At 36.5% G+C, this 12000-nt stretch overlaps 1 protein-coding gene across 16 annotated transcripts in view; it reads right to left on the reverse strand.

The window, feature by feature from the left end:
* LRCH3 (leucine rich repeats and calponin homology domain containing 3) overlaps positions 1-12000 on the reverse strand; it is a 71140-nt gene that overhangs the window by 18277 nt on the left and 40863 nt on the right. For 7 of the 16 annotated variants that reach the window (XM_087739506.1, XM_087739499.1, XM_087739508.1 and 4 more), the window contains exons 9-15: positions 11061-11209; positions 8303-8379; positions 5450-5545; positions 4957-5002; positions 4661-4801; positions 3347-3394; positions 2165-2218 (exon numbers count right to left, since the gene is read on the reverse strand). In XM_087739506.1, the coding sequence (XP_087595632.1) occupies positions 2165-2218; positions 3347-3394; positions 4661-4801; positions 4957-5002; positions 5450-5545; positions 8303-8379; positions 11061-11209 (611 nt within the window). The remainder of the gene's footprint in view (positions 1-2164; positions 2219-3346; positions 3395-4660; positions 4802-4956; positions 5003-5449; positions 5546-8302; positions 8380-11060; positions 11210-12000) is intronic. The other 9 variants (XM_087739509.1, XM_087739515.1, XM_087739514.1 and 6 more) reach the window with 5 other exon arrangements.

Consider the following 12000-nt stretch of genomic DNA (forward strand, 5'->3'; position numbering starts at 1 on the left):
ACAAAGCAACTGCTGAGTTTAGAGAGCTCTGATGTAACGAGGGAAATGCTGAACAAAAGATCCTTTACTACACCTCTATGTAATAGTCTCCTCTTTTGCACAAAGTGTTATTCCCACACCATAAAGCTAGAACAATCAGTGGAAAATCTAGCAGAACTTTTTTTTTTTAATTTTTAGATTTTTTTTTTTTTCTTAAACTAACCTATCTGCAAGTTTCAATGTCCAAAAGTTTTGTAAGGTAAAGGTAACACTACTGCATGCAGTCTTTATGCAGGGAGAGAAAAAAAGACTGAGAGAAAACCATGTAAATGGAAAATGTGTACTGAAAACTGCCACTAGCGAATAGAATTTTGATATGAAATGCCTCTATGCTTTGGTGGAGGAAAAAAACCATCCTCAGAAATTAGACCTAGCTAAATTTCAAATCCATAAGGACAGGGAAAATGTCAAATGAAACGCAATAGAATATAGAAAGGTAAAAGTAATTTCAAGTCTTATGACAGACCTTTTTTTTTTTTTTTAAAGCAAACTAATGAACATTTCCTCCTTGTTGTTGAACAAGTTTTTACCATACAAAATACATTTGTGGAAACAAAAATGCTACAAATTCATGCGCTACCCTGGGCTTAATGTTCCAGTTACAATAATTGCCAGAAACAGCTGCCCTGGCATATGTCATCGCTAGACACAGTGTGTATTTCCACTACAGAATAGAGCTGCAGATCATACTTTGGCAGTTCAGAAAACCCAGTATTTCATATACTGTTATAGTTCAGTGCTGCTGAGAAGAGCAAGGAATCAAAAGGAAAATGAACAGAGAAATGATTGCTTTCAAATCTAGTTTAATCTTTCCCTACGAGCCTGTCCACTTTTTTTGTGAAGTGCAAGGATGTAACTTGGTTAAAGACACAAAGGAAACAAACACTGATAGAAGCCAGTTTCAAAATAATTTCTGAAAATTCCAAGCCATGTAACATAAAATTCTACATATTAATTTACAATAAAAGTCATGGGATCACACAATAAAACAGAAATGGGGCCCTTAAAGGTATCTTTAAAATACATTTCAAAGATGAATTAACTGACAACAGAATATCAACACTTAACCCAAACCACTGCTATTCACCTGTTTCTTATTATCTAAGTATGAAAGCACATTTTTATATACTAATTGATTGTGATTTCTCTAAACAGGCACATGCATGATCACAACTAAATCTCTCTCTAATATTATGACCTTTTTCTCCCACACAGTGCTAGTCATATGAAAGCAGGAAACCCAAAAAGTCTGAATAAAGAGACAGTAAATCTCCTGACCAACATGTTCTGGAGAGAGATATTCTAACTGAGAGCACTGCCTCAAGAAAATTTAGGCAGATAATGGAAGCACATGAATTAAGAAAATAAATCCCAGGCATGCAGTCATGCAACAGCAGGCAGATCAGGTGTATTTTTCTTTTATAGACATGGATTATGGCATTAATTATATTCTTTAATTACGCTACATTGCTAAGATGCCATAAAGGAAGAAATAGCATAAAACATGAAGGCAATACATGAATGTTTTTATTTTTGCTAAGTATTCAAAACAGATTATTTTTAAGACATCTTCATCGATAAGCAATAAAAAAAGGTATGAGGAATATTTCATGATTTGTAGCATTCAAATGTAGAGCAGTTTTTCCCTGTGCTATGATATGGTTACCAAAATACTAAGTATTTCTAACCACCATGTGCAGGATGCAAACAAGTTAAAGTCAGCTATACTCAAAGAACTAAAATTGCTTATTGACACTGAAGAACACATCAATTAGGAAGCAAGCTAAACGGAGAAGGAATCAAACCAGAACAACCACAGGTGAATTTTTAATTTTAGAAGCTGCTCTTTACTATCAATAATTTTCTTCTGCTCTCAGCAAAAGAGAAGCTTTAATTATTTTGTGGAAAAACATCACTGCATTATTAACAAATGGCTGACAGTACAAGTACCAACATATTCATGCTATTAAAGTCCACAGCCAAGTCACTTTTCAAAGATGCTCATGTTTTATGCTATTTAGATTAGCTCTAGATAGTTGGTCTAATCTGAGACAATCATAACATGTTGTTATTTCTATGCTCTAGAATCCGCCACATAAAAAGGCCATTACGTGCAGGATCTTACCACTAACAAGGCACTATCATCAGTATGCTGAGACCTTCTGGATGGAAAGGGACACTGGGAGGTGGGAGAGATGGAGTAATGTCAGAAACACACAGAATGTCAGAAACACACAGTATGCGAACAGACAGAAATTTTGGAACATGTGCTGCTTGTTTATAGCATTGTGAGGCTCTTTTTAAAAATCCATAAAGTATATGTAACTCTGTAGGAATATATACCCACATGACCCATGAGTTACAGCCTATTTGTATTACTTAAGGAATCAATTATTCTGCTTTCTGTGTCGTCTCAAGCAAATACAGACAACTACGTATTCACAGTTCTTACTGTGGTAGAACAAAGGACCCTTAAAAAGAATAAATTAAGAACAGAAGAACATTAAGAAGGAAAAAGAGCAAAAACTATTTCAATTACCCCATGTTTTGGTAATTTTCTAACAAAAAAAAGTTAGTTGGAAAACGCTACTAAAGAACTATTTATATTCATTATATTATTAAAAGTTTTGATCTGATTAACACTGCCAAGTGATTTATCTTCCCCTGGAGGAAAGTGGGGATGGCAAGCAGTGGAAGAGTTATTACTATGCAGAAATCTGATGCAGAGAGCGAACAGATGTCATTGGCTCAGCTCTGTATATTCTAGAAGACTGAGCCTTGTCTGATTTGTGTTCCCTACTGACTTACTGGTTTTGATTATAAAACTACACTAGAATAAAACTTTTGAAAAATGTATTTATTTCTTTTTCTGATAGCCCTCAAAATTCTAATGCTTAATCTTTCTGGGATAACTGGTGATCTTATGATAGGAAACTGGGAGAAAACTGATCAATGAAGGATGACTGCAACATAATAACTTGTCTGAATACTTCTGTTAGAAAGTAAACTGTACTGCTCACAAGAAACATCTTAAAATGGAACATGAAATGAGTTTTCTGTATAGAACATAGAAAACATACAAGAAAATAAAATAACACACTCGGACAGGCAATTTACATGAACAGAAGGAAATATTAGAGGTCCCATAAGCAAAAAAACCCAACCCAAGGCTTAATAATACGTGTGAAAAAAACTATGCTATAACCCAGTCCTGAAGAGCTCTCCATAATCAGGAAAATATCTCTGATGGAGAGAGCTAAGAATTCAGGTGCTGACATCCCTGGTAATACTCTTATTGGACTCTTACCTCACTATCCAGAGGACTTTGCTTCTGAGGACTTAAGGATGCTTTTTGCTACAGAGAAAAAGGAAAAATGAAAGACCAATTTAAAAGAATGTGACAGAGAAACAGAAGCCCAGAACAAAACAGTGTAATTTAGAAGTGTTTTAAAACACAAGAAGTCTCAGTTTTTAAATAAAACATGCATTGGGGAAATGTCAAGTTTCCACTGGGCTGAAACTTCACTGATATTACTAGTAAAAAAACAGCCTTTATTCAATACAAAAACAAAACACCCAAATTGTTTTTGCATATTAAAGATGCATAATAAACCCAAAATATACCCCAAGGGAGGAATTTAATTGCTGAGAATAAAGTGCTCATGAATAACAAAAGCAACAGAAGAAAAACAAAACCAAAAACCCCCAAAGGCTCATCAATGAACAAAATGCATCCTAAATATCTAAAGTCTTTAACTGAAAGACTAAGCTGCATCTTTAATAAAAGCAGCTTTTCTACAAAACATTGCCAGGGGTCTGAGATTAGTTAGTGCTAATGAAAAGCCTAGTTTCAGGCAGCTAAAAACCTTTTTCTGAACTAACATCATACATTACATAAATGTAATATAACATTCTTTTCCTCTCTGCAGACCACCCTAAGCGCAAAATATTAACTGTAACATTTATTAAATTTGTGATGGCAAGATTTAGGTAGGTCGGTCACCAGAGCAGTAAACAGTAAAATAAATTTAAGACAACTAGCATATAAACACGTTTGCTTGTTAAGCAGCAGACTACTTCATATTGAGTGCAGTGAACGAGAAAGAGAAGACGCAGTGTCCACAGAGTACCTGATGTACCGTGAATTTGCATCTGTGCTTTACCTGGAGGTAACTTATTTATGCATCATAAAATACCAAAATACATCAGGCAACGTTATCTCCTTGTGTGTATGATGGATTTCTTCGCTACCAAATTTGTCTTAAAAATTAAATTGCCTCTATGCCTTCTCAAATAAAGACCCTTTCTTTCTTATACCAATCCTGTCACATCTATGCAAATGAAAAATTGAGAGAATGAGGCAGACTATGTAAAAACACAATTCTTTACAACAATCATATTTTGGGTAAATCTCTTCTGTCTTCCTCCCCAGTTCTAGTTTTCTCTACGTTAAGCTACAGCACCAACACTAAATGGAATTAAATGCTATTTCTCCATTTTCTTTATAAAGTGCCATGCATGCCCAAGAGTGCAACGTACAAGTATTAATGATCTTAGCAATTAATTTTCATTAAGGGATTCAGAAAAGATAAAGTATCAAGTAGGTAGCAAAAGGAGGTACCTTAACAAAGTCAAGGACAGCTTCTCTCTGGATCTGTTTTGTTCTCATCCTTTCCTCCTCGTACTGAAGTGCTGCTAGCTGGGCCTCCCGACGGGTACGCTCTATGTGCCTGCGATGCAGCTCGGAATCTGTATTAGGCACCTGGAACAAAACAGCGCACCAGGCTGTAAAGACAGAGCTATACAGGGTAAGACAGATGGGTTATGAAGAAACAGTCCATGTCTTATGGCTAACATAAGTTTGGTTTTGCATCAAACTAATCCAAAAGAATAAAATAGTAGAGTTCAATGTGTTACCTGACTGTGGTGACTTGATAGAAAGTAAGGTGAATCAGCTGGGGGTCTGACAAATGGAAAAACAGAGAGTAAGTATACTTTTTATCTTAAATATAGACAAATGTTCATACATGAGTTGTCAGCGACACACGTGTATCTCATCAAATCAGAAGAGTAACTACTTAGTAAGCAAAGCTGTTAAACCAACTGCTGTGATAACGATTTAACTCATTGTGCATGACAGATTTTGTGCAGTCATTTCTACCTCTTCTCCTGAATTGTGATAAAACTTTTCTACAGCTCAAGATGTACCAATGGGATTGTACATTTGGCCTATTACATTGAGATACCCAGTACTTTATACCCATCCTCTAAGAGCTGGTTAAGTAACCAATCCAGGAACTTTTCAGATTATCCTCATTTAGAGGAGCAACTGGCTACTATGGTTATTTGGGGGGGGGGGGGGGGGGGGGGGGGGATTAATCAATAGAAACTATATGTTTCTTTTCCCTACCTCTCTGTCCTGTCCACATAACTCCTTAGTACTTGATGACGCTCTCTGTCCTGCATCAAATTTAGAGTTTCAGGTCTTCGTAATTCATCAGTATCCCTGCGGGTAAACACCAGGTGGAAGGGGGATTGGCCACTGATGCATAGAAACTACTGTCAGACAAATTCTTCTCTCGATTACAGCTGGTTTTGTAAGAGTAATTGCCTAGACAATTAGCTTCAGATAACCACAAAGATGAAATTTAGGATGACTAAAGAAATCATGTTGTGATACCAAGTCAGATAACAACTACTGCAGTTCATAATCAAATAAATGTAACTTGCTTAACAATGATTTCAAAATACACAAACATGGAATCTCTCTCTTAAGACTATGTTCTGGCCCTTATTCTGCTCTGGAAAGAACAGAATTATTTTTAAACATCAGCATTCCCTGATATTTTCAGAACAAATCTGCTCACGTCACCAACCAAGTGATGACTTTCTAACTGTCAGTCATACAAACCATCAAAGTCACAAATAACCAGTCTGTCTCTTATCCGTCACATCCACGATAAAAGAGAAATTTTGCAGTCAATTCTTTCCTAGAAGGCAGCTGCTAGCACTGAAACACTTCCCAAAGTCCAAAGTCTACAGCATGTTCCCTGCCATGTTACCTCCTAGAAAGAAAGTTCATAGAAACCGAGTAGCTTACTCTTGACAGCCTAGACTCTGCAACCTTCACTCCTGGGGCAACTGTGGAACAGAGAGACACTTTCCAATGCATTTCCAAAAAATGTCAGTCATGCTGCCCCTGTGTAGACTTATTACCTATTCTGCACGGAGAAGCTTAAGAGATGTGGAAGACCCGTATGCTACAGGTCTCCTCTGTTACTTAAATTCGCACTGATGCCCATGACAAATCCATGACTGTGCTGTTTTGAATGGACACAACGGGGTTCAACTGAGTGCCAAGAAGCATATTCAGACTAGAGTACACACAGCTTTGTTGCATCAGGAATGCACCACAGTCTGTCCAGAGGCACAAACTGTATTTACTGAATTGAATCAACTAATGTAAGCACTCTTGAGATGAAGCCTGCATTACATCCAACTCTAAGAGTTTTAATGGCTCCAGCGTGCTGAAGAAAAAAAACAGAGACTGCCTGCCAAGGCATTTGCACAGAATTATTGTGGAAGCAGTTTACAGCTTGTGGTTGCCACAAATGAAATATTTGACTAATACAAGCTTAAAATATAAAAAATTCCTCATTGTCATATGGCTGTTTTCTACAATTTTGAAGGCAACAACAATATGACCTGTTTTTAGTGCCTCATTAGGAATTTCACTCTGCTGAAGCATAATATGAATAAGCTACAATTCATTTAGATCATTGATTAAGTACTTCCACATGAAGATCCACTGCCATCCTTAAGTTAAATTTTGAAAGCATTGGATACACTAGTGAACTTCAATTTCCTTTATCATTAAAGTCTGTCTATGTAAACAGCAGCTCTCTCCTGGCTAACTAGCCTTCTCTTATTTCCTTCAGATATGTCATGGAATCCAGTGTTTGTAAAGTCTAACTATTTCCATGTTGACCACAAACGGTCAAACAGAAAAATAAACAAACAAACAAAAAAAACAGTCTTTCAAATGAAGAGCACTCACTTTATGTGGGGAGAACATGTCAGACTGCTGTATTATTTTATGCCTTACCTGTAGATGCTACAGGACAAAGAATGCTGATATACGCCGAAGGAGTTACCCTCCTTTATATCAGTACAGCTACTGTATCTGCACATTTACTGCATGTTTCAAAATGCCTATTAAAATGTTGTCATAATTCTGGAAAAATTTACACACTATTCTTGATCTCATTTTCTCTTTCCATACCATTTTAGAATGCCATTAAAATTAATTTCTACTGGCAGTGTAAGTAATGACATACGTATGGCTAGAGGTTGGTTGTGGTTTTTTTTGTTTGTTTTTTTTTTTTTTTTTAATTCCTTGTACACTTGAGCTGGTTTTCTGCCAAGTCCTTGCACATTCACTTTCACTCTGCAGAATACTGAAATGCTTCAATGGCATACTAAAGGTTTTATCAATTTTGATTTTAGTTCCATTACCACGAAGCTATACCTTTGCTTATCTTCTGTTCTTTCAACTAGACACCCAAAAGTCTCTTCTCAAACCTAACCACCTCATTTATATTCTGTCCAACTCTGACCCGTATTTTATGGGTAAGCATTCCCCCCAATAAGCCAAGCAATCATTAAAGAGTATGGACTCAATTCAAAAAGTCTACTTTGTTCAACTAAGCGACGTGTTTTCAGCATTGACTCCCATTCTATCCCTTCTATGTAAATCATGAGTGTAAACTCATGATTACAGCACAGAAAAGCACATTTTAAATTAAACTAAACCCGCACAGTACTACAGGTACCAAAAGTCCATGAAGAGTGTGACCTCACAGCACATCAGATACTCCATAGTAACTCTCTTTATGCTTCCCCTAAACCTGCAGTATGTTTATCCATTCTGCCCTTTATGTAATATAGCTTAAGTCAACTATTTAATCAAAGCACAAATTAAATCATGAAAATGAGATATTTAATCAGTTTAAAAGTATACGCTTTAATAGGGCAGATTTCTTTAACCATCTGATTTAAAGCCAAGCCTTCTGGTCACTGCCATTATTAGAATGCAAATTCCTAATCTGGAGCAATAACTTATAAATAAAGTGCCATGCACATTTCTGGCAAAGCAACAGAAAACAATGTCATTTTCTAAACACATTCAGTAAATATGTGCTCTGCATTCATCATGAAACTTTGGATAAAATTACCTGTTCTATGTAAAATTACATATTCTTACCTGTTTTGATGTAAATATCGTCTTGTATCCTCTGTTTTCTGAAATTCTCTGACGGATGCAGGCTTTATGGGTGAGCCCTAAGCAAAATAACACAGAAGACTGTTAGTAACTTGTAAAGAATACTGTACATTAATGTCAAAGACTCTCTTTGCAGAGCAACATTTGTAACTACTGGTATTCAAAATACGTGACAAAGAACCACAAAAACACAACCCAGGGATGTTAATTTCCAACTAAACAAGCTCACTTCCATTTTTTCCTGTGATTTAAAGAACTTTAGTTTCAAGATTAAATATGCCTACTGGTAAATTTAAGTTTAAAAAATTCCACTATTAAGAATCATGCAGAGAAGTAAATGTAGGTAAAAAATAATTAATGTTACGTAGAAGAAACGTAGAGTTAAGCTCCGAAGAATCTATATACAAGTATACAGCAATGCAATCTGGACTCTCAGAAATACAGGATATAATAGCTGATGCTCTCTTATGATGCCCTAAAGACAAGTCACAGAGGGACTAAGAAAGCAAAACATGGGATGAATGAGAGGCTTAATTTGAGCTATGAAATCATTTATCCCATTGGGAACAGACATATATTGCCCTTGGTGTTATTTTAAAACTTTTACTGATACCCATTAATGTAGGAGGGTGGAAACTTTTCTAGATTAACTTGCCAATTTTCACTCATGCCTCTATGTATGTTGCTATATTGCATACAGTTAGCCTTCCTGAGTAGTATTTTGGATTGCCTTTTTAGGGAAACTACTGCTTCAGTTGAAAGCAAACAGTTTGATTTTTATGAATAGATAGATCCCTATGAAGAGCTTTTTTGATGCTGATCAATGCCTTTTCACTATTTACAGGAAAGAGTCCTTGGGTTGTATTACCAATAGTTGCCTTTTCTGAGTTTTGCTCTTGTGTCTATGCTTCAAGTGGCACCAGCTTTTGTGATTTGATATCAAATTCATGAGATTTGCAAAATGAATGCACCTCTCAAGTATCTGTGTCACTGATTTTAAACACAGTAAACAGTAATATAAAGTGGACAAAAATAGGGACGAGGCTCCAACATGAATACTAAAAATCCACTTTTTTTTTTTTTCTTTCTTTCTTCAAAGAGCAAATATCTTTCTGCTTCAAAACACACAAAACTTTGAAAGGACACATTTGAATTGCAGCACAATAGGTACCGTTTAAGCATATCAACCACAAAGATTTTCTCAGACAGGTTATTGATGTAGTATGTACAGTGAGCCACCGAACTGTGTAGCTGTGTACATAAGTCTTAATTAAGACTGACAGAACACAGAAGGAAACATTATGTGGCTGAAAATCTGTTTCTATGGGTTTGATTTCTGAGGACACTTTACAAAATGACTTAACAGGGAACAGTTTTCTCCATGTGTTCACAGCAGCGGCTGCTACAACTGGAACAAAGGTATCTTCCAGTTTTGGCAATTCATACAATTTCAAAGCAACTCCAGTTGCACACTAATCCTTTTGCAGCCAGAAAGCTGACACGAGATGACATGAGCTAAAGAACTGACAGTAACTTTACTGAAATCATTGCCCTCGTCTGGGCCAGAACATCATTTGGATAAGCAATCAATTAAAGCAGCTATTATTAGCATAGTATACTGTGAATGCTGTCAAAAAAATGTGAAAACAAACTTCATACATACATTGCGGGGAAATGGGTGCACACATCCTGACTCTCAGGAATTACATTGCAGTTACTGTTACTGAGATTTCTAAAATGCAGCATTCCAGCGCAAGTATTACATACCAGCTCAAACAGAAAGATACTCAAGAACAAAAATGAACCAGATACTCTTCAGATTTGTTGAGAAAAAAAGAAGGCCAGAGAGGCTAGTTTGCCGGTTTGCCGTCCCCCCCCCCCCCTTTTTTTCCCCACCTTTCTTCTGTGAGAGAAGAAAACAGGGCAATGTCCAGAGCTACTCATGTCCGTTTCTAGGCATTTGTAAAAAGCTGTCTGGAGAACTTTCTAACCTGTCTAGCAATAATTTTACTTATTGTTCATTTAACTGTATACTTTCACTGAGAACAGTTTCATGTCAGGTTTATCTGAAACTACAGATGATGTTTTTTTGTTCAGAAAGGTGACTATATACATATCCAAGTCTGTATCTGTGGGTTCAAGCCTTGCTCAACAGTAAGAGAGAAAGAAATCGTTTGCTGCAAACAGTAGGCTTTCTGAAGTTTGAATATTTAAGGTAGTCTAAACTTAAAATGGATGCTCAAGCAGTGAGTTTCCTGGTAAATAACATATAATCAACATGAACAGCCAAATTAACGGAGTTGCAAAATTCCTGTACTAAATCTTTATGCTGATAAACAATCAACATTTTTTCCCCTGAGAAAGCTAGTACATATTCAGTACTACCAAGTAAAGGTTAACAATTTTCTAGATATCACCAATTACCAGTTGGAAGCAGAGCACTCCTTTGGAAAAACCATTTACTTCACATATGCCTAAAGCACAAGCTTGCAAGAACCCACATGACAGGAAAACAGCATGGCTGCCTTTGACTTATTCCACATATCCCAAAGGGCACTTGGTGCTTAACACTCCAGCTCTGACAGTCCACGAAGCGTAACACTGTGCTCTTCCCCCAGATCAGCCTTTGTTTTTTTTTTAAAAAAAAACAAAGAAAACCTCTGAGGGCAAGTAGCATGAATATCATCACAAAGGCTTTCCTGGGGCATATGAATTTATCTAATTTAAGTAAAAGCACCACCTCATTAGAGATTCGCCGCTGGTCAATATATGCCATGAATTGTGAGCTGAGGCTGTCTGAGTCCATGCACTTGGGTTGCCTCACCTCTTCCTCCTCCTCTTCTGTGGCACAGCTATCGATATAGTCGATCTGATCGAGATCGTGTTCCACTTGACATACATACACAGAGAAAACACCCATAATTAGATAACCGACAGAAGAGGAAAACAACGACACAAAAGCAATGTCAGGAACTAAGGCCCTACTGTTTTTCTTCCACTTGGGAAAGCTCAGCCTGAAAGCTCTTGAATCTTGCCTGGCCCACTAACATTTGTTAACATCAGATTTTGAAATAATGATAAAAGTAATGGTTTTTAAAAAGCAATGAGAAACATGTATCAAGCACATAGTTTTAAATTGCTGGCTGCAGACACTTTTGCGGTGACTGAAAAAGTAAAGTAAATACTGTGATTTTTTTTCAATACCGAAAACTATCTATCAACACCAAGACTGTACAATGATTTGTGTACATTTTGAATCATTTCTCTTGGTTCTAATTCATCTCTGTCAGAAAAATTAGAATGGATGTGACAGATACTTCTATACTATTTTTACTGCTACAACAACAAAACAGAGGGCAGCATGTCCAAGTTATCTGGATACAAATGCAATGAATATAAAAAGTGTATGTGGAAATAATGAAGGACAGTACAGAAAGCAACACAACCCCTCTAAAATAATATAAAAGCATCCGCAGCTTTATTTTAAAAAGAGGAATGAAAAAAGAAATTAGGAATCACTGAAATGAGAGCAAGAAACAGCACAGTTTGGCTAGTATTGATTTTCCCTTGTGTGGGCGATATTATGTAGGGCAATTTTTTCACTTGTCACTGCTTTTACACATTCTGCCCAGGATTCTTGAGTCTCATGACATTGAGCAAACTACCCTGGTGAAAAATAC

Source organism: Nipponia nippon, unplaced genomic scaffold (genome assembly GCF_047370975.1).
Source record: "Nipponia nippon isolate SJK-2023a ecotype South Korea unplaced genomic scaffold, ASM4737097v1 scaffold_7, whole genome shotgun sequence".
NCBI classification, from domain to species: Eukaryota; Metazoa; Chordata; class Aves; order Pelecaniformes; family Threskiornithidae; genus Nipponia; species Nipponia nippon.